The sequence below is a fragment of the Cheilinus undulatus genome, linkage group 2 (assembly GCF_018320785.1).
Source record: "Cheilinus undulatus linkage group 2, ASM1832078v1, whole genome shotgun sequence".
NCBI classification, from domain to species: domain Eukaryota; kingdom Metazoa; phylum Chordata; class Actinopteri; order Labriformes; family Labridae; genus Cheilinus; species Cheilinus undulatus.
Window position 1 is genome coordinate 19,896,816 of NC_054866.1, and position 23,380 is coordinate 19,920,195.

Consider the following 23,380-nt stretch of genomic DNA (forward strand, 5'->3'; position numbering starts at 1 on the left):
ATAGACGAAGAACTAAGTCATAACCCCTGTTTCTGATTCTATCTGATTATCTGTCTATAAATTAAGGCCTAAAAAGCTAAAATTATATCTTAAAAAACTTTTGTTTATGCTGTCATATGTATGTAATGCTAATTGCTACAGCTCTGAGCTCAAGACAAATCAGCTGATCTGGCACACGACTTGTGTTAAAGCCCAGACAGGCTGACAGAGTTGCAACACGAGGGAACTTGCTGTATGCCATTGTCATTAAACACATCAAGCTTGTACAAGAGAGATCAAGGTTTTACCTCACTGCTGTGTTGCACGTTAATGACATTGACTGAATTGGGTGATGTTCCACTACTTATGTGGCTGCTCTTAAGTGTCGGAGCAAAACCTCTTGATGATGGAGGTCAAACAGAGCTGCTGTATCACTGTTATGCTTTGTTGTCCACCACTATGACTGGTAGTTTGAGCTATCATTGGCATCGGTTATGCCTTGTGTATACTGCAGTGCAACACATGCATTTTGACCCCAGATGACGGTGTGGCGAAAATCGATTTTTGTGACACTAATCATACTGGTGAAATTACTGATACTGGTTTATTGCCAGCTACTGGTATCTGCTTAAGTGCATCACTCAGAGCAGATAAGTCTCTGTTTATCTTTGCTTTCTTGCCTCACAGTGAATTTATATGAACCTGGAGGGGTCTCCTCTTTAAACTGGATAGAAATTTTGTGTCGTAACATGTCGGTGAAAAAAACAATTGAAATGACATACTTTGTTCCTAAAAAATGTTTATCCCCTCCTTGCACTAAAGACCAAACATCATAAATCAGACCTAGAATTTTATAACTCTTTTATATCCTAATACATTAATTTTCCTTCATTTACAATTATTCTTCTGTCATGGTTGGGTGGATGGATGTAACATAAACCCACATGTAACCAGACAAAACTCTTTCAACAGTGTAGTCTCAGAGATCCAATTATGCAGCTACAATATCCACAATTGTCCAGCAGGCTCTTTTTGACACACCGAAAGGTCAAGAGCCATTGAGGAGCTTTTTATAGAGACATGAGACACTTGTAACCCCCCATACTGTCCTAAAGTTGAGGCGCCTACTGTAATGAGGACAATTATGCTGTCATTGGAGGTGTTTGCCTCCCTTGGCAATGGTCTCACTTTGTCATATGGCCGAGTCATAACCCCTCTCACTCACTGCTCTGTGTCTTCGTCACCTCAGGGTGTAGTCTGGTCAGGTTCAGGTTACTATGCTGTATGAACACAGTGATTTATGCAAAGAAAAACACATCAGTCAGCCGTCTGTCCTAACCATGGACTGCAGGAATAAAGGATCAGTAACTTCACCGATTGGTTTGCCGACAGCCTCTTTGAACCCTCAAACAGTATGGTGGCCATCGCCATGTTGGTTTCTGGAGGCAGAATTAATCATCGTTGGATTAGAGATGTACGCAGTTAGCTAATTAAACAAACATTTTACACTCACTAGTCAGCACTAGAATTACTATTCGATTGAACTTATTATTAATATGTTATTAATGCAGGCCTAGAATGATGTTTAGATGTTATGTCCAATCTGTAGTTCAGCCACCCACCAAAAGTTGGACCTATAGCTCAGGCTAATGGGCTAGCTCTTCTTGCTCTTCTGCCTGGTTGAAAACAAGCACAGTGGACAGATGGCATCTCGCAGGAGAAGAGCAATTGGTGGTTTTCAGGTCCACAAAACTGAGATGTATTTTAATGTAGGTTGTGCCAGGTTATAATGATATATAACCGCTGGACTGATGTATAACCACATTCAGCATATTTAGGTGTTCATCCTCAAACTTTAGCCTGTGTGTTTTATAGACAGAAGGTTTAGGTCTGACCTACATTTAAATATTGGTATCTATATCTGCAAAAAATACATGAAGATATCAACATAGTGGATATTGGCAAAAATTCAATATTATGCGTTCCTGCTGTGAACTAATGGCATCGACATTGGGGGGCATAAGAAAACGGTGTATTTGTGCAATTATGCACTGGCTTCATTTTTCGTTACTTGGGGTTGTTGCTGCCTTTTGAAACTTTTCTGTAAGGTGCCTACCTTTGCGTGTTTTTTTTTTTTTGTATGGTCTTTAAACCCTCCAACCCCCTCCTCGTAGTGCCTCGTAGTAGACAGGGTTCAGTGTCAACAAAGTGTCCAAGCTTAGCATGCCATTGTGCTACAGTTCAATCCTGACATTCTTATTGTGACTGGAAGTTACTGAGCCCTCTGGTGTACAGTATTCAGTGTCACCTCCAGCTGTTAAACTCATAATGAACAGGGTGGGATGTCTAAAGTAGACACCTGGTTTGATGGAGTAATTACTCGTTGGTACATGAGATGCTGCATCTTTACACATCTTTTACATTCACTGTATGAGTGTCAGAGCATGTTAACCATTACAATAGCTGCAACACCTGATCACAGGAAGCAGAAGGATCATATATGAAACACAGTAAGTCATCTTTAGTTCAAAAGGAAACAAGAGAAGAGAAAATAAAACAGCCCATATATGTTAGAATCGGAAATCCTGGAGTTTCTCTCTGTTTCTTAAGACTGCTCATGATTTTAATCCTCTTACCAAACTACTTCCAGTTTAATGTTTTTTTAAATTGATTTTCAGCATGCTTTTCTACAACTTTTATCCACCACTTGTTTCTATTAAAATAGCATGTTACAGATACATGGACAATTTTACCACTTAACGAGGGAAATTTATACTCCTCATTCAATCACTTGATCAGAAAAACATTAAACCAACATGAGATGTATAGCAGAATAAAAGCAGCTGTCATAAATATGTCATTTGAAGGTTTTAGAGTATAAAATATAGATAATTAATAAACACTTCGTTTCCCAACCCTAATTGAATAAGCCTTGTTTTTTGTTTGCCAGACAAAACAAAAATGTAATTATGTCACATTGGGAACTCTGAAAATGTAAAACATTTTGGTGCCTGTGTAAGTAAACGTTGTACTTAATCAAAAATATGACATTTCAGGGTAGATCATGTCGCTACTACCATGGTGTGCAGAGGATGCGGGATCAGTCCACACTGCAGAGGGTCCATGGGCTAAATCATGCCTGGGACATTGAAGACCTGGTCTCTCTAGGCAAACGGCTCCGCTCATGCTCCTATTTCGCAGCCCGCGAATTAATGCAGGAGGCCTTGATCATCTTCTGCCCATATAACTACCTGCTGGACCCGATGATCAGACAGAGCGTGAGTAGGGTTTGGAGGAAAAATTAAAGAATCACGGAAAAAGCAGGGAGAAAGTTTGAAGGAAATTTTTTGGTTCTGATGGGTCTCCCTCTCTATCTTCATTTTCATCAGATGGATATCAACCTGGATGGCCAGATCTTAGTGCTGGATGAGGCCCATAACATCGAGGACTGTGCAAGGGAGAGTGCCAGCTACACTTTAGACAACAACAGTCTGATGATGTCCAGAGATGATCTTGATGGGATGGTCAAAATTAATATCAGACGCTCAAAGCATGAGCCACTCAGAGACTTCTGCTACAGCCTTATCAAGTAGGTCATTTGATTGCCTTAAGCTGCTCAGAGGAATAGTTTCAGTTATTTAACATTGTTCTTTAAGGAACATAACTATAGTAGTACTGCACACAGTAGACAACAGTCATATTTTCTCCTGTTTGAAGATGGTGAAATTACATATTGATCACCCCTACTCCCTTGTGAATCCAGTCTCTATGCTCTAGTCCGTCAGCTAGTCCCTTCTGTTAAATTGGTTCTCCGACGCCACAGCCTACTTTACAAACATGGACCATGTTGGCTGTAATCAGCTGTTGATTCCACACTTACTGTTGATGAGTACCTTATACCACCCCTTTGACATCTGTTGTGGTCATTATGTGAGCAGATATGTGCTAAGATGTGTTTTTCTTGTCCATGGTGCAGTTGGATCCAGGAAAGTCAGTGCCTCCTCTCAGAGCGGGGATATGAGAGCGCCTCTAAAGTCTGGAGTGGGAAGGACATAGTGGGGATCTTTTACGGCCTCGGTATCACTGCTGACACCTTCGACATTCTGAAGGTAAAATCAATATCTTAACCATCAGCTTACTGACAACTTATTTTTTTTAGTTTGCTTTCAGATATCAAGCAGAAATCTACTATAGCTGTCCAGATTAAGGAGAGGGATAGCATTCAGAGATTTAAGTCATAAACATAACAGAAAACAGAGATATTGAATTAAATTAATAAAGTAGTAGTGTAACATTCTTTGAAACTGTGAAGTCTTGTTGTGAGTTCAATAAAGCCAACTTAAGGTGGCTGTAGAAAAGAGCTGGGCAATTATGGCAAAACTAATAATCATGATTAATTGAACTCTTCTTGTCGATTACGGTTAATGAATGGTTATTCCACCTCCGACTCGGTTTGTGCTGTAAATATCTGTGTAATTTCAAAGCAAATAAATGAAATTTTGTGTATTTTAAAGTTTAATGCATCAATCGTAAGTACTTCAAGAACAAAATTATTTGGCTAAATCTATAAAATGCCGTTCTCTTTAAACAGTTTTGTGCCCTTAGTAGTAATTAAACCGGAGTGGTGATTATTCAAGTTTGACCGGCCATTTTCAAACGAATTTTCCTGCTCTGAACTCCTGATAAAGATTTCAGGTGAAACAGATGTTCTTTCCTTGAAAACTGACATTGACGTAAGTTACTGGCACTGACACGAGTTACAATTAAACATCAACAAGGATAATATACCAAAAAATACCACAAACTGTTGTTTAAAAAAAAAAAAAAAATTTATATATATATATATATATATATATATATATATATATATATATATATATATATAATATAATTATATATATATAATATAATTATATATATATAATTATACAATTATATTAAATATTATTATGTATTTTAAATTTTTTATCTGGCTATTGTTAAAAAAACTGCCATCACTGAGGGTTGATTATTTTAATCATAGCTTATTGCTATTAGTTTTATCGTTGTTTTCCACAAAATTAAACTCACAAACTTGCCCTGCGGACATGGACACAGCAGGTTTGTGTGAGTTACTGGCTCTAAATGTTGGTTATGATTGTTTTTCAATTAATTGCCCAGCACTGCAGAATATGTCTAATAAGTAAACACATGAAATCAGTTCTGTGTTTTGGCTTAAGATGTTCAATAGTAAGCTGCAGCATGTAATCTTTCTCACAAGTTTCCCTCTGTTTTAATATTAAAGCAAAACCTGGCTGCAGTTTTGGAGAAAGAGGAGCGTGTTGGTCTCATTAACGGTAAAGAGGACATGGTGCAAGTCCCAACCATCAGCTCAGCTACATCAATTGTCCTAAAAAGCCTCTTTGTGGTGTTGGACTTCCTCTTTAGAGATAACTGCAGGTCAGAGACAAACAGAAATCAACTATAACATAACTCAAACCAGTCTGCATTATGTATAAAGGATACAAACCAGCTGTTCCCTGTGTGTGTAGGTTTGCTGATGACTACCGTGTGGCTCTGCAGAGGACCTATGCATGGACAAATCAGGTCCCACCTGATGTCCCTGACGCACAGGGCTTTTTTGTCCGACCTCGCCAAAGACAACGGCAGAGTGTTAAAGTCAAGACAGAAGTCCTAACGCTCAGCTTCTGGTGCCTCAACCCTGCTGTGGTGAGAGGATAGACGTGGCAGAGCCTGACATGGAGATGCCACTGATGCTTTACTGTAGTCTGTTAACATAAAGAATTTATAATCCCTCTATATGCTGCCTATTCAAGGCGAGATATTTATGCCCTGTTACACCTTGTCTGTGTGTACAATGTAAGAGTCATAGTAGTGTGGTCAAGTTGTTCGGCTTCTGGGCCGCCATTGGAGATAGAAACTGAGGACTAGCACTTTGCCACTGTACAGGTTATAACTGTTAGGGAGGACTAGCATTTTGTGTGTGTGCTAGGGATGCACAGTGCTTAACAAATTTATTAGACCACCCTAACCCTAACCAAAGTAAGGTTTATGTCACAGCTGCCCTAAATTAACAGCATTGGTAATTACCAAAATCATTTTTTATGTTTCTGCAATGGTTAATACACCAATATGTAGAAGCTCTTTAACTGAAAAGATATTTTTAATGCTAAAATTTAATTAATGTTATCCATGAATTTTCAAATTTACTGATTTACAAAAAACTGAAAAAATAGTAAAGCACATTAATATTTCTTGATTAATATGTCAAATTATAGTTATTTACTTGCATTCCTGAACAGAAAAATTAGTTTTAGTGGTTGAATGTTATGCTTGATTAATTTCTGACTTCTCAGAGAAGCCCAGTGAGCCGGCTCAAATTTGGGTTCAGTTTGAAATCCCTCATTCCTGTTCAAAATGGTAAACCATGGAGAGCTCACTGAAAATGACAGAGTCCGCATTAAAGCACTTCATGATGCTGGACAGTCTTTGAGACAAATATGACAGGTGGTCTAATGAATTTGTTAAGCACTGTATTTATACAGTATAATGATTCATTTTCCTGTCTGATTAAACAGGCTTTTAAATTCAGACTAGCCAACTAGTTTAAAAATTAAAAAACAGTTAAAATTTTGCAAAATTTATTCAGTACAGAGAAACACTGCCCAAAATCATGTTGGATGTTGCCTGTTTGATAACAACTTTGAACAATTATTACATTCTTATTAATTAAATTGACAGCTTCTTAATTGACACTGCAATATTTCGCACCTTGTGATGTGCATTCCTCTGCAGGTAGTCATTGTCAAATTGGTTTGCAGAGTGTGGCTAATGTTAGCAGAGCAAGCAAACGCCAGTCTTGCAAGTTAACGCTCACATGCCTGTACAGAATGTGGTACACATTACTCCAGTTGAATGGTCAAAACCAGTTTAGCTGCTTTGCCTCAAGAGATGCCATGGGTATACTGTGCTGGTTTACATCTGAGCGGTAGAGCAAGGAGAGCAGGCCCATTACCCAGTGGCATATCTGTGGCAGGTGGCTGAATAGTAGCTTTCACACAACATTAAACCAGCATTGTGGGCCAACATTAATAAGTCTTAATAATTAGTTAAATTGCCTTGCAATTCTTGTGCCAACAGGGTTTTTTTGTTTCATACTTATTGCTCCTCTTGTGCTTCCTCAACATTTCAAAACAATGTTAATCTAGTCACACCAATTCCACAAAAGTTCAAAAGTGTTGTCACAATTAGGCTTTGTAAACATGCTTTATTAACATGCTTTAAACTATTAGCTTTATTACAGTTCTACCTCTAACAGTTTTTCTTTGCCAACATATACAGTACTTTTACTATAATGTTATTTAATAACAGCATTATTTACCTCTGTGTCTCTTTCTGGCAGGCTTTCTCTGACCTGAGTGGGTCAGTTCACAGCATCGTGCTGACATCAGGAACTCTGTCACCCATGGGTTCGTTCTCCTCTGAACTTGGTGTTAAATTCACCATCCAGCTGGAGGCCAACCATGTCATCAACAAATCTCAGGTAAGTAGGTTAAACCAAGTGTCCAAGGCTTTAACTAATAACTGCAACTTTCCTGCTTTTCTTAAAAAAAAAAAAAAAAACACAATATAAGACTATTTAAATCAATCTGGCTTTTTTTTTACCATTAGCATAATGAATCTAAAATTATGTTGTATGTATATTCTTTATTTAAGTTGTTATCACTATCATCATTCTGTTTAACAATGATTGTTTCATTTTTTCTAATGTATTTAAATGACACCTTGTATTCTTTTAATCTTTAAAAAAATGTTTAATTCAGTTTAATTAACATTTAAAATTATTACTCATCCCTTCTTTGTATTTAAGTAACTGTTTTATAGCTTTGTTTTTTTATATCTTGTCCCTGTTTTTTTTTAATCACCCATCTTTTATTTTACTCTTTGTATTGAATTCATCTTAGTGTGCATTACTCTCTAAATCCTTTCTAATTTTTTGCCTTTTACATGTTGCTTGTTTGCTACCTTTTAAAGTAATTTGAAACAGAGTTGAATTTACCTTAAAGAGACAACACTGATAAATACATTTTAAAACATTTTATTTATTGGTTGAAATCAAGCATTGGTTGAAAGGGACATAAGGTGGGTGGGTGAAAAGTAAAATTCTGGTTATTTGTTGTTTTATTCTTCCTGACTCCTCAGTGCACAGAAGTGAAAGGTTTTGAAATGAATAAATCAAAAGAATCACTGTAATCTGTGATAACTCAATTGGAACAGCTGTTGGCAAGCATTTGGCTTTTTAACCTGAAGCTGTGTGTGCGTCTGCTCATCTGTCTTGGTTCTTTGTGGACACAAAAGGCAACATGCTTCCACCACTGAAGGATGATTCATGTGAATACTTCTATTTATTTTTTCTATATATGCAATAACCTTAAATACATTGGAAATATTTACAGTGTCTTTTGTTGTTGGACCAGCATATCAATGCAAGACCTATGCAGAATTAAAAAAATATATATTTCTTTTTTTTTTCATTGACATCAGAGCTATCTATTAATCCCAGTCTTTAAAGTTGATATATTAATATATACATTGATCTAGATTAGGACCAGGTATTTACATGTCAGTGTGTTGACAAAACTTTGATATATACTGTATACTTAAGGTGGATCAAGTTGAAGTTAAAACCTCTGGAAATCCTAAACCTTCCCCAGTTTCACTTCTGCCCAGCAGATGTCACAGTCTGACTGTTTAATTGGTAGAAACTCAACAGACAGCCTCACAGGTTTGATTCTTTCTACTAAGGTAGAGGTAGGAGGGAAATGAGGAGACATGGTAGTGCTATCAAAAAGACACAGGGTTGTGGGAAATCTGGGTTTTACAGTCAGGGCAGACACTAAATCAAGGATGACAATGATCATAAGATTTCTGTTTTTTTTTTTTTCTGTTAAAGATAGGATGTTACAATTTAGGCTACAGATCAGAAGTCTGGAGAAATTGGTCAAACAACTCCTCACTATTCTGGAAAAAAATGCCATAAATCACATTAAAACAAAATATTTTTTATAAAGAATAACAATAACAAGATGAATTGCTTTGATTGCCTTATATAAGACTCATATTTATCCATTAACTAAAGTCAATTAATAGTATCAACTATGTTTTCTAGGTTTGGGTTGGAACTGTTGGTGCGGGACCCCAAGGCAGAAAACTGTGTGCCACCTTTCAACATGCTGAGACGTATGCCTTCCAGGACGAGGTTGGCGCTTTGCTTCTACATGTCTGCCAGGTGGTGGCTAAGGGTGTGCTCTGCTTTCTGCCATCTTATAAGGTAAATCCACATCTGGAAAACACTGTCATAAAACAGAAAACATATCCTATGAAATTAAGCTGTAATGAATAAGACTTGGATGTGTTAGATTTGTTTCATTTAAGTTACTCAGTAACTGCTCTATTCTCTATTTTCTATCTTCTATTCTCTGTGCTCTACTTTTCAGTTACATTGGTCTTATTTAGCTAGACAGTATGAAACACTAAAATAATCAGTTTGTGTATCTTAACATTTTCATAGTTGTCTTATTTGGGCATTTTAAAAAGAGAAGTTAATTGCAAACTTTTGACTTAATGTACCTTAAAGCACAGCTTTTTCTAGTACAGCCTCAGAGCAGGCTTATGTTTTACAATTGAGGAATAAATCATCAAGAATCATCATTTTTTTTCTGGTTACTCAGTGATACACGCAGTAAGTAGTTGTACTCACAGATGATTTAGGGTTTCATTGTTGAAACAAAATGCCCAATGATGCTTTGTGACTGAAGTAAATTTACATTTCAGATAAGAAGATATGGTAGATGGTTTGTGATGCAAACACAAATTTTAACTTTTCACCACTTGGAGGCACTAGACACCATGACAAAACCTGGAGTCATATTCTCTGCTTTAGTTCTGCTTTAGTTCTTTGAAGGTATTTCTGTCAACTTGCTCTTAACAAAACCAGCTCCAGTTTTTAAAGCCTGGACCAGATTCCAGCAGATCTCACAGTTCAGAGGCAGCTGTCAGCGGTGTTGTATGTTACAATAGATCAGCTCTAATCAATAGAGGTACTTGTCAAGTACTTGTTAATGGCGTCATCCTCACAGAACTGTATCCTCTTTCAGTTAATGAGGGCGCCTGTGAGAGCGCACTCATAGACACTTTGTCCTCCTTTGTCTGCTGTGCGTTTTTGTTCATGAATAATTAATGTCTACCGGAGCTCAGTTGTCACTTTAGCTTACTAAGGGTCAAGTGGATTTTCATTTATCATTGTGTGTTTGTCCACATTGCACATGTTACGTGTTACTTTAATTTGCAATTTTGGTCAATGGACATACTTACTGTGGGAAGCACAGCACATGTGAGGCCAGATAAGAAAAACACACTCTTCATTCACTGTATAGAGTAAATAATGAAAGAGACGTGTTTTTAACAGTATGGTATTTAGCAATCAAAATCCAGAAAGAAAATAAAGCCTAACTTTTAGTTGAAGAAGCTCAACTCTTTTTATGGAACTTTAGGTGTTTTAAATTATGTTAATACAGTTACATGTTTTTCACTTTTGTGATTTTGAATCCACAAAATAAAATCAATTAAATCGTAGATTAAATCTGGCTTATAAAATAAGACTAAAAAGGTGCAGAATATATTTAAAATAACAATTAAAAAAAAATAAAAATAAAAAGGACCAGTAACAGCTCAATCACAATGCTTGTGAGTAAATCAGATAAATCTTTTTAGCGTTGCAAACATCACCATCCTCCAATTCTCTTGCAGGTAAACACCCATATACCTGTGCTGAATGTGGTTAAATATTGGTCTGGTGGTTATATGACAGTTAGCCAGCTTCATTCCTACAGGATGCCACACAATCTCGGTGCTGGTTTAAATAGAGTGAATAGAGCAGGTCCAGTTACCTGAGCCCAGACACCGTCTAGTGGTTGGTGGCTTCGTTGCAGCTTTGCCACAACATGTAACTTGCACTGTGGGCCTAAATTAATGAAAATATCAATAAATACCTAAACCAACTAGTAAATTTGATGCCAACTAGATCTTTTTCATTATTATTTACAGGGACACAAGATCAATCCTCTGTGAGCAAAGCACTGGGAGACATTTCCACACTCAGTAATGTAATCACTATAAACAACAAATAATGATCATGTAGAACATTATTTTACCAAAATAAAAAACTTTATTATATGTAATCCCTTTAGCTCCCCAATATTTACAATGGAGACAAAACCTTTACCTTTTTTCTCTTTAAATATTTCTTATCTATTAACTCTACTTGTGATGATGTTCAGGTTAAACCAGGGGACAACCAATTTAGATTTTTTTTTAGCAAACTCAGTGTGCTGTTTCAATGATATCATGAATGCCAGGTGTCACTAACAGTCTGCTGAGTAATATATTGTTAAGAAGATACAATGTTTTCCAACAAACAGTGGCCCTTCACAGTTATGTTTTGCCCTTGGCAAGTTTTGTTTTTGCCTTTGGCAAATCCACGTAGCTGGTGCTCATCTTGTACTTCATGGTGTCACATGGAGTGATCATTGGTTTGATTCCTCTACAGTCCTTGTTTGCTTGCTATCTAGCTGCTTCCTCAAACAGCTGATGAAACCGCCCTCCAAAATGAGGGGGAAACTAAGACTATAGGCCTCATTGTTCTCTCATTTTACCTTCCTTTTTGTGAGCCTGCGCTGCCAGCTGAGGAGCGATCATGAGCTGTGGGATGTTTTTTTATTATTGATAGCCATGTAGGAGTCTTCTATCTCCCTCTCTATGCACGCACATTAATATTTAATCTGCAGTCAGCTCTTAAAGATGAGGAGATGAGGGGATATGAAGGGCTGGGGTATTAATTGGAGCCCATGGAGGCCTTGTTGGTGCCACTGAGTCCCGTCTGCCCTCCTGTGATGTGTGTGTTCACATGTGTGTGGGCAACATAAAGAGGATAGGTCATCTCCAGACATCCCTGTTCAGTGTGTCGAGGTGATGGCTATCAGCACCTCATACAGTTTGTTCTGTGATGGGCAGAGAGAGCAGAGATGCACACAGGCCTGCAGACACAATAAAGAGAGATTATCACAATACTCGCTTTTTAAGATACTGTTCTAGTAAACATCAAACAGTAACGATGCCTTTTTTTATTACAGCAAAAAAAGTATGGATCCAATATTGGGGAATGTCTTCTTTTAACCCTTAGAGCTCACGGAGCACCCCTTTGGTAATTGCTTGGTAACTTTTGAACCGTAAGCCATAGACGCTAACTTAATTTCTCCTGTAAAAGCCCTGTGTTGTGCCTTTCTAAATATGTTCTTCATGCATTCATAGCTCTTATAGAACATTTCTAGTGAGCCTGGATCTTGGCTGACTTCTTGGGGTCTCTGAGGACAGCGCTGTCATATATAACAAGAAGTGAAACAGTTTAGAAAAACGTTAATAAATTTTGAACCATGTCATAGGCACTCTTTTCTTCTTCTGAAAACTGATCATTTTGTTTGCTACCCTTGATGTCTCCGTAGTCTTTGAGGACGCCGTTCTAGCGAGCCCGGAACTTCAGTGACTTTTCAGAGTCTTTAAAGATTAAATCCACGGTGTCAGATCTGATAATAAGCGTCTTTTTGTCCATTTTTAATCCATTTTCGATCATTTACTGCAGCTTTCTTCGGTGGGTAGCACCATATTTGTTGAGGGCAATAAACATGCAGTGCACTGTGGGAGGGGCTGTCCTTCAATAGCAAGATGTTGTGTCTCTACTGCTTAAAGGAATGGCACAAATAATTCTAACTGCAATAAAGCGCATGGATTTTTTTGTATATATGTAGATATTTTGAAACCATCAGTCACAGAATAAGTATTCTTTCACTGTTTTGTCCCCAAGAGATGGGAGAACAAGTCTGTGCAAAGTAAAAGCTTAGTCATTATTGTTTACTGTGTGTCATCAATAAAAATCTCTGGATTTCATATTCTGATTTTTTTTTTCTTTTGTCTTTAGAGTCATTTAACTTTTCAAAATTCAAGTGAAATTACTGTAGTAGATATATTCTTAAACCCTAGGTTGTCCTGAAAAAAAAATAGATGTTCAGAGCTTGACTGTTCACCCTAGGGTTGATGTTTTACAAGCTTTTAAAGAAAAAATGAGACATGATGGTGAAAAAAATAGCCGTGAGCTCTAAGGGTTAAATTCCAAAAGATAGATGCACACTCCTGCATGTTGTCTAATTACACAAATACATTTGCAACATCAGGGATAAGACTTAAATAAAAGCCTGTGTCACATCAGGACTTAGCTTGCCACTGTTAGGAATCTATCCAGCTTTCTCATGGATCTTGTTTTGAATACCTGAAAGAATTTCATCATCCCTACAGACAACACAAAGAAAAATATTCTGCTGCAAATCCCACTGATATTAACAAAAATGTACTGGACACGGACTGGAGTTCTTTAAGACTCTTCCAGTGATTCTTAATGCTGGATGTTTTTTTTTGTTTGTTTGTTTTTAGACCTGGTGAAAGAAACATTTTCTTAAAACACTGGGTACTGCCGAATCCTAGTTGACATCTCCACACTAACATGCAGGAAAGTTCTGTATTTTTCAGAGTGTCACTGAAATTAGCTTTGAAAGTCCCTTTGAGCATCCTACTGAGATTACTTTGCTGTTGCAGACAGGCAGAGAGCTAAGGAAAGGGGCAGTGATTGTTTCAGAGACTTGCTTTTGACTTTCTGACAATAACTTTCTTGAAATTACCATCCTTAGCATTCCTATTGTTTGATCTTTACTAGTGTCATATTGAAATTTAAAATCCTGGTGTCTTGAACCACACTAATGTTGGACAGCAGCACACAGATCAGTAAATTTCTTTTTTAAGATGTCCAGACACATAAAGTATGCCTGTAGTATTGGTCTCGAATACACCTTTTCCCATGGAGCCTCACTGTGGTTTTGTAGCACTTCAGCCTCAACAGCCCCCCAGTTAACTCCCATTAAAACCACAAAGGGCCCTGCTGTCCGGTCAAAGCCACCAGAGGAAAGGACTGATGCTCCACTGAGGAGAGGGTTATGGATGGTTTATGGTAGAAAAGAGAGGTTTGCTGAGGTGAAAAGATGGCAGGGAATGCAAGATGCTTTTAAAGGAGACTGAGATAAGGGCCATTAGGTGATGTCGCCTCGCTGTCTGTGTGAAGATGAACCAAGTGCTGGCGCCTGGGCTCTGCAGAGCACGTGTCAAATCAAAGTCAAAGCGGAGAGCAGGGTGAACACCCACCAGCACGCACCGTCCTCAGCTGCAGCTCAGGGGCATCTGAGGCACCAATCACACAGCTCCAGGAGTGCTGTTATTTCAGTGAGACACTTTCTGTCTGTGTTTGGGAGAAGTTAGAGTCATGGGTCAATTTGTCCCATGTAGCATATCCCTCCTGATTCCTCTAGAGCTGAGGTGATGTTTTATAAGAGTTTTTACAGTGGAAACTTCAGGGTTACTGCTGTTTCACTAAGCTGGAGCTTTTTTTTTGGAGCCTTAGAGTTTCAGACATGGATAACAGAGGTCAAATGTAGCTGTAGTCATCTATTTGTTATGATACTGTCACCCACTGCAGCTGTTTGTGGCTGTCAGTGAATTGGAAAGATAGAGTGAAATATTGGAAACAAATAAGAGATTATAAAGCTAAAAAAAGTCCAGGTATCACTGCAGCTTTTCCTTAAATCAGTGTCTGTAACATGAAAACCCTCATCTTTAAGTGCCGGTTGAATTTTCGAACAGGTTCACCTGTTTCTACTTATTTAGATACATATTTGACGATAACCTAATGAGCCATTGAACAAAGACTAGGTGCATGAATTTTTGCTTTAAGAGTGGCTTAATATTCATCAACATCAACATGACAAACCAATGGAGAGCAAGACATGACACATTAAAGCTGAAATCTTAAAGGGATACTTCAACATTTTGGCAAATTCGTCCATTGCGATAATCCCTATAGTCTCAGTAATAGGTTCGTTACCTTTAGCTGTCGTTGTAAGCTATTTTTAGATCGCCGTCACGAGTTCGGACCTGCTGTGCCAACTCAATGTAAGCAGATGGTATTCCGGCTTTCCCTCATCAAACTCATCAAATACACAACAACTCCAAAACGCTCTCGTGGACAAGTTGTGACCTGCACATTCACCACGCTATGAAATAATAACGTATAATTATGTAACATTACGACGCATGAAGCAAATACTCAGAACTATTTCTTGAGTGAACCACTGGGCGGAGTGACACAGTGCAGCAGCCATGTCTGGAGTGTAGTTCCGGCTTTGCATTTAGCTTTAAATCATCTCCGTCTTGTAATGTTCCATGATTATTTAATAGCGTGGTGAGTGTACATGTCATAACTTGTCCACGAGAGCGTTTTGGAGTTGTTGGATTGTGTATTTGATGAGTTTGATGAGGGAGAGCTGGAATACTATTTGCTTACATTGAGTTGGCACAGCAGGTCCAAACTCAGCAGCCACAATCTAGAAACCGGAACCTGGGCTGCCAGCGCACATGGTGGTTGACCAAAGGCCATCCGAGCGTCCCCAAATAGCGATTTTTTTACCTCCCTACATTCACAGAAGATTCAGAGTCTTTCAATTCTAAAAACCCTCCAACTGAACATTATGTGGTTGAACTTGGACGATTGAACTTGCAACCCACGGCAGAGAATAATCATGGTTCATCACAAGTAAGCAGCACAAAACATGAATTAGATGCAGAAAGATGAGAGCAGCTTCCTGTAGCACTTGCCACTGCATTATCTTGCAGTTTTTGATATTCTAATCAGAGTTTGCTAGTTTTTTTGTTGCATACAAACACAAAATTACCCGATATTGGTTGCTTAAAACATATAATTTTTGACATAATTTAAAAATAGTATAGACTAGCGCTTCACAATTTGGTAATTATGTGCGCTTGCGATTATACTGCCTACAATACAATACAAATGGTATCATGAGTGTTCTTGCTTGGTTATCAGTGAAATAATGACAGTTTTGAAGTGTTCATTTGTTAACTCAAACCCTAAAAAGTTTTAGTAGCATGAAAAAATGCTAAATTTTGAGTTTTTACGGCACTGCTTTCAAAATAACTTGCAATGTGCAATAGTGGCACTCTAGTAAACTTAAAGGCCTTTCTGCATGTAAATAAGATAATGGCCTAAGTCATTTTTTGACAAAAAATTTTTTTTTTTTTTTTTTTGCCTCAATCAGCTTTTTATGATGCTGGGCACCTCTGGTAAAATCACCAACATCCTCCACTGAACGGATCATGTGATCCTACCCATTTTGTAAAATGGCCTAAGTCAAGAGTGAGACTTAGGCCATTTTATAGGCTTTTCAAGATGGCAGCCACTTCAAAAAGAAAGAAATTCTACCTAGCTAGTGAAGTTATTGCTGTGCTGCAGGACTCTTTCCCTATTTATAAGTAGTAAGTTTTACTGCCTTAAAGGCTAGGCCAGGGGTTTTCAAAGTGTGGGAGAGTGAGCCTCCCCTAAGAAAAAATTATTCATTTGGGGGACCCCCACCCACATAAAAGATTCAAATTAAAAAAAAAAAATTAAACAACAACATTTCAAACATTTATATCTAAACTTTAAACATTTTTAACTTTAATATATTTTTGATATTTTGGTTTGAAAATGTCCTTAAACATCTGCCTTTTCCTTTTATTTAGTGGGAACTATACATTTTCATCTGTACAGTTGATGTAGGATTACATAACAGCAGACCATTCTCCACCTTCAGCCTTTCCTGGTACTTGTTTTTTTTATCAGTGCACTTATTAGTGACCAAAAGTCCTTTCACTTCCTGTTAAAAATTCCCCTAGTTTGGTCACAAGACTTTTTTTGGTCACAAGACTTTTTGCTCAGTCTTAAAATGACCCAAAGGTTTACACAGCCCCATGCTGTCATTAGCTTGTAAATCTTTGCAAATTAAACACTGTGACTTGAGCATCATCGGGATCAATGCAGGAAAATCCTAACTTGAATAGTTGACTCTATAGCATTGTCCCTATAGTAACTAATTTATAAGTCTATCAATTTTGCTCCGTGCACAGCAGAGGTTAGCAAAGCAAATCACCTTTTTTCTGGTTTATGGTTCCATGCCTCCCCTAAAGTTCTGTGGCACCTGCCTCACACTTTGAAAACCACTGGGCTAGGCTATAAATGTTGCAGTTATTTAGTCATTTTAGTCAACAAAATAGCTCCATGAAGCTAGCAGTTACTGATAATTAGCAAAGACTGGAGAAGCTCCAGAATCTGCAGCTGCAATGAATGTTTTTCAAAAGTATTACGCATTTGGGACCATACCATTGTTAATTTAGTCATCTAAAACTAAAAATACTCTGACATTTGTGAAATACTCCAGATGTCAGTGTTTGGTGCAGTACATTCACACAGAATAAGTGAAGTCTGTAATGTAAAATTTACAGACATTTCTGGAGGAAAACATGAAGGTGCTGCATGGCTGCAGCAATGAAATACACAGTGGATTTTATTTTTAAAGTTCATACAAAAATACAGTGTTGTGCACATTGCATTCTGCAGGAGATGTTTCCTTCATGTGTCCAACACAGACAATTAACCAGAGTTTATCATAGACAAAAAGGCTTTTTCCCTCTCTCTATGTATTTTAATATGTTTTAGATCTGTAAAAAGCTGTCCACGACTAATAAACTAGTGAAATATCTCCTCTTACTTCTGTTACCCATCAAAGTCACATTAGTCATCTGTATGTATCTGCAGCTGATCGGACGTGGAAAAAAGAGAAAGTCGAGCATCCCTCCCTTAATGTATGAGAAAGGGAGACGTCTGATGTGAAATATGAACCTCTCCTGTTACTTTTAACTGAAGAGAATAGCCTATATGTGTCAAAACTTTGTAAACGATCTCCTACACAGCCTCTATGATTTTTTCAATTGTAAAAAGGAGCAGAAAAAGCTGCATGGACTGTAAAAAAACATAATTACCCCCTAAATAACAGAGATGCCAATTCCTATAGGATTAGTTTTACCTGTGGACTTTTTGCACTGAAATATGGCTGGTAATTTGCCCTGGAAATTTTACTCCGCAAAATACAGACATGGCTGGTTTTGGATGGGATTAAAAAACATAAATGTCCTCCATGATTGTTACAAATTACCAGAGGTCCCTAGGTAATTCTAGTCCTGTACGAATAGGACATAAGACCTGCTAAAAATACATATTTGATGACTTAAACTCAAGTTGGTTTAGTTTTCATCAAGAAGTAAACTAATCTAGAAACATAAACTAGACTTAAATGCAATTTAGTTTTCATCTGGCTGTCAAAATCCATATTTTTCCTCTGTGGATAAATCCATAAAACCAATACATCTCAATGCATTTGTAGCTCTTCTGCCTCTCAGCTGTAGACAGCAGGGACCAATGATGGCTGATATCACAGAATGCACTGGTAAGATTTGGCACCAGATATGCCTCAAAGAGTTTAAATGTTTTTCCTTTTTGGTAGGAGATGACTATTCTGACTCTGATCAGGAACCATCCAGTGAAAATGACAGTTAGACTGTCATTAAAGAGATGGAGCAGCATGACTCTGTCTCCTGAATCTCTGTGTGCTCTACTAACATTTTTTGATGTTTGTGTCTTACCCTTCTTGATGGTCTGTCACAGTACCGGAAAAAAAGAAGTATATTGATTTTCCTAAGTCACTTATTCCAGAAGTAATATGGCCTAAGTCAGGTTGAAAATTGCCTAAGTCACAAAGGCATGTTCATAAATTGGCCCAAGTCATCAAATTCTCTTATTTAACAAAACTGATTGACAGGATTATTTGTATGTCAATAGTCATCTGTTGTCATAACCTTTTTGTGTAGAATGGTTAAAAAATATGATTCACTCTAGATTTGATTCAGTTTATTCTGTCTCCTGAAAAACTTGAAAATATGACTTAAGCCAATATTTTAGGACGGTGTCGATGTATTTTATTAAACCTTGCAAGTACTATTTAATGCAAAATTAATTCCTGCCTTTTATGCAGTTATGTAATTGGACAGCATGACATTGTGATTAGATTAATTGTGGGCACTTGTGTAGATATCCTTTGAGTTTCAATCGTATATTTAAGTTTAATATTATGATATCCTGACAACCCTAATACTCATGAGACAGTTTCAAAGAAAGACAGCAATTTTATGGCTCTTCAAAATATTGCAAACTGTATTATTTTGTAATGTTTGATTTCCAGATGAATAACTGCTGAACTTTCACAGTCCTATCTCTCTAATAAAGGCGAAAGCCCCAAAATAAATCTGAAAAAACAATCAAACATGAGTTTAAAAGTTAACATTTTCCTCAATGGGTTTTCTAGTTATAATACCAAGGCAATGTAGTGTAATTAGTGACAGAATAACAAGTGTTGGTTTTCATGGGATTTATTTACAGTAAATTTTATGAAGGATATTGTCATCTGTATTGTATGAAGCATTTTTCCCTGCAATTTTATAAAGTTTTGTCACAAAGCATGACACTGATGTTGTGCAAAGTTATTTTGTTACTATAGTGTTTCTTATTTTCAATTCTTGTTGTTTGAGGAGCTCATAGGTGCAGTATGAATATGCAGTTTACACTAAATGGATGATTTAAGTTGCATAAAATACTAAACACTACAAACGGGAAATACAGTAGTTCACTTCATTCAGATTGCCAATTAAGGTCAAGAGAATTTACAACCCTTCTGTACTTTTCAATACTTTCTGAAACCATGTTTTTTTTTTAAGATTCACTTTCTGATACTACAGCTGTACCAAAAAGTGCCAAAACAATTGTTTACTGTTCCAAATCCGGTCATAGACTCCCAGATCCTGAAACATAAATGTTAAGCATCTAGGTGCCTATGATGGAGTACCCACAACAACCAATGAGAGTGAGCAGGCCAGGCAGCATCACCAGCCAGATCAGACATGCTTTCAGCAGTCACAAGCATAAACACAACTGTACCTTTATTCCAACCAGGATTTCGTCTAGATTTTTTTCCTTTTTTTATGATTTTTGCTGTACCTGTAACGCATACCACTTCTTCTAAAATCACATGATCACATGAGGTCGCTGGCAGATCGGCAGGTGTGTGGTCTGAGTGGTCTCACAGTCCGGCTGAGTCATCTAATGTGTGTGCTAAGAGGATAATAAGATGAAAAATTGTTTGAATTTTTCCCTATCTATGTGGTTTCCTACATTTTTAAAGTGGTTAGAGATTTGAAAATCGTCTAGTTTGTGGCCAGCCTAAAGCTGCCACAAGCTGAAAAGAGAACAGTGGTGGTCTGTTCAGTTCCACAGGCTGGCAATTTTTGATGTTTCTCAGGTTCTTTTTGGAGTTTCATAAAGATGCAAAAGTTAGTGGTCCTGAAACCTTGGCAATGTATTGGTGCCATTTAGACGGTGTGTAGCAGTTTAATCAGATGAAGAGAGTCGTGATTTCATGAACACATACCACTATTTTATTAAAATAGAGACTAATTGTAATGAGAGATGGCCTTTTTACAAAAATAACAGGCATATTTCCACTCAGTAGAAATAAGAACTTTGTATTCTGGTCATTTCTTAGCTTATTTCAGTCAAAGGAAAACAATTAGCCCCCTCAGTGTCTGTCTTCTTCTCTGGACAGCTGCAGTGTTTCTGCAGTGCTCTGTTGTCACCGGCGGTGTGGCTGGGATGTGTAGAGCAGACGACAGGGGAAGGGTGGCAGGCCAGAGGTGGCAGGTGGCTTCTTGCCACCCGTCTTGGCGTGATGGTTGCTGTGATATTTTGGGGCTGAATAATTTACACTGCAACAACACGTCTCCCCTCGCCACTGCGAAATGTGGCTCCTGGCTGCATGTTTCATTAATGCCGTCGCCTCCAGACCCCTTCCATAATTCAGCAGGCAGTAGAGAAGCTGCGATGTGTCGCCACACAGCTCACTGACACCGGGGACAAGGGGAAGGAGATAGAGAAAGAGAGGCCGGATGCGGTGGAAGTGAAAGATGGGGAGATAGTGAGAGGGGAAGTGTAAAAGTGCGAGAAAGACTACAGTTCACTGCTTCTAGCTACTTGTTTCACCACCCTGTCCCAATTGGCAGAGGCCTGGCCCACTTTACCGTGTCACTGGCAGAGGCTGAACATTGCACCTACCATGCCTAGAAAGGGCAATAAATAATTCACACTTTGTTGTGCCCTCTTATGTGCTAAATACTGCTCATTCCCATTTATGATGCCTGGGAATCCCAACTGTGCTCCGTTAGGATGTCTTGTTAAAGTCTAAAAGCGGTGGGCAACAAATAAATTTACTTTCACCTCACAACTTTTCTGTCTTTTGAGGACAAATGGGTTTATGGTTCATGTTGAAAGCAGGTCTAAACTGACAATGTGTAAATGTGACAGAAAGTAAAGGCTACTGCGCTTCACTTCTAAAAATATAATCTCTTCAAATAATGTTTGTAATTGTATGTTCATAATATTTGAACAACAGCTACTCTAAATACAGCTGCAATTAAAGAATATTTTTCATTTATCAATTGCCAAGGTCCTTTTCTAGGTAATCTTTCTCTCAAATTAGAGAGTAGAAGTAAACTGGGATAAGAAGAACTTTGTCACTCATTCTCTTTTAAAATACTAGAAAGAAGAATGTGTTTGCACATTAGAGAGACCAAGACAAGCATATGATTTAAGCTTAAAAAATCCTAACTTATTATTACTACTGTTGACCACTTCATTTTTTTACTCAGTTTTCAGTTAATAAAGCAAACATTAAAGCTTTGTTGCTGAAAAAAACATTTGTTTCTATCTTAGCTCTTCCAGTGAGAAATTGTCAGGGTGATGATAACTGCAATCTGGGCTTTTCATATTTAAAATCTGTTAATTATACTGAGTTATACATGTGTGAAGTGAGCCATTAGATGGAAGTATTGTAGCCCGGCCCAGTCTGCCCACTAAACACCACGTCTCTGTCAGATGTTGACCCTGAATTATTCATGAAGCTGCTCATGTATGTAATTTTTGTGTCTGTAATTTCTTACACTCACCATGGCTGAAAGCATTTGCTGAAGGTGCTAAAGACACATATGACTGCACAGTAAAACACTTCACACTTGCAGATTTGCCGTTTGTGTCACAACAGTCCTGTGACTTCAAATAACAGACTAACTTACCCAGGTATTAGGACTGGGCCTTATGGACTTACAATCATATCTCATTTTTTTGATAATGAAAAAACAAATGATTGTTACAAAGCCTGATTAACAAACTTAAATTTGAGTCTAGTAAAAATCAAGTGATATTAAAACCTGTTTGATGTAATGGTGGTGTTGAACCATGGTGATACTAAACCAGTATCAGTGATGCGTTGATAAATTCTGCCACAGAATGTTTTATGAAACATTGTCATTACCAGTTTAAAGGCATGTGTTGTGTTGTTGTGCACCATACATACAGTGCCGTGACAAAGTATAAGCCCCCTTTCTGATTCCTGAGTTTTTGCATATTTATCACACTTAAATGTTTCAGATCATCAAACCAATTTTTATATTTCACAAAGACAACCCAAGTAAATAAAAAGATGCAGTGTCTGAATGATAATTAAATTTTTTAAGGGGGGAAAAAATCCAAACCTATCTGACCCTCTGTGAAAAAGTGATTGCCCCCCTGATCCTAACAAATGGTTGTGCCACCCTTGGCTGCAATAACTGAAATCAAGTGTTTGTGATAACTGTTGATGAGTCTTTTGCATCGCTGTGGAGGAGTTTTGGCCCACTCTTCTTTGCAGAACTGTTTTAACACTGCGCGTTTAAGGTCACACCATAATATCTCAATTGGATTTAAGTCCAGACTTTGACTTGGCCACTCCAAAACCTTAATTTTGTTTATTTTGAGCCATTTAGAGGTAGACTTGCTGGTATGTTTTGCGTCATTGTCCTGCTGCATAACCCAAGAGCGCTTGAAGCACGGACTGATGGCCGGACGTTCACCTTCAGAATTTTCTGGTAGACATCAGAATTTATTGTTCCATCAATCACAGCAAGTGGTCCAGGTCCTGAAACAGCAAAGCAGCCCCAGACCATCACACTGCCAACACTGTGTTTGACTGTTGGCATGATGTTTTTTTATCAAATGCTGTTATTTTTACTCCAGATGTAACAGGCCAAACACCGTCCAGAAAGTTCAGCTTTTGTCTCGTCAGTCAGTGTTTCTCATTTGTTCTTTAATTTCTTTGGATCGTGGCATGATGTGTTTCTTTTTGAGATCTTGTAGTCCACTTCCCTTTGTCTGACAGCTTCTATTTAAGTCATTTCTTCATTCAGCAAATCTGGCAGTAATCAGGCCTGGGTG

At 37.8% G+C, this 23,380-nt stretch overlaps 1 protein-coding gene across 2 annotated transcripts in view; it reads left to right on the top strand.

Annotated features, from left to right (window-relative positions):
* brip1 (BRCA1 interacting helicase 1) overlaps positions 1 to 23,380 on the top strand; it is a 66,881-nt gene that overhangs the window by 16,395 nt on the left and 27,106 nt on the right. For both annotated transcript variants that reach the window (XM_041795811.1, XM_041795819.1), the window contains 7 exons: positions 3,036 to 3,257; positions 3,369 to 3,568; positions 3,956 to 4,088; positions 5,264 to 5,418; positions 5,511 to 5,688; positions 7,382 to 7,522; positions 9,149 to 9,310. In XM_041795811.1, the coding sequence (XP_041651745.1) occupies positions 3,036 to 3,257; positions 3,369 to 3,568; positions 3,956 to 4,088; positions 5,264 to 5,418; positions 5,511 to 5,688; positions 7,382 to 7,522; positions 9,149 to 9,310 (1,191 nt within the window). The remainder of the gene's footprint in view (positions 1 to 3,035; positions 3,258 to 3,368; positions 3,569 to 3,955; positions 4,089 to 5,263; positions 5,419 to 5,510; positions 5,689 to 7,381; positions 7,523 to 9,148; positions 9,311 to 23,380) is intronic.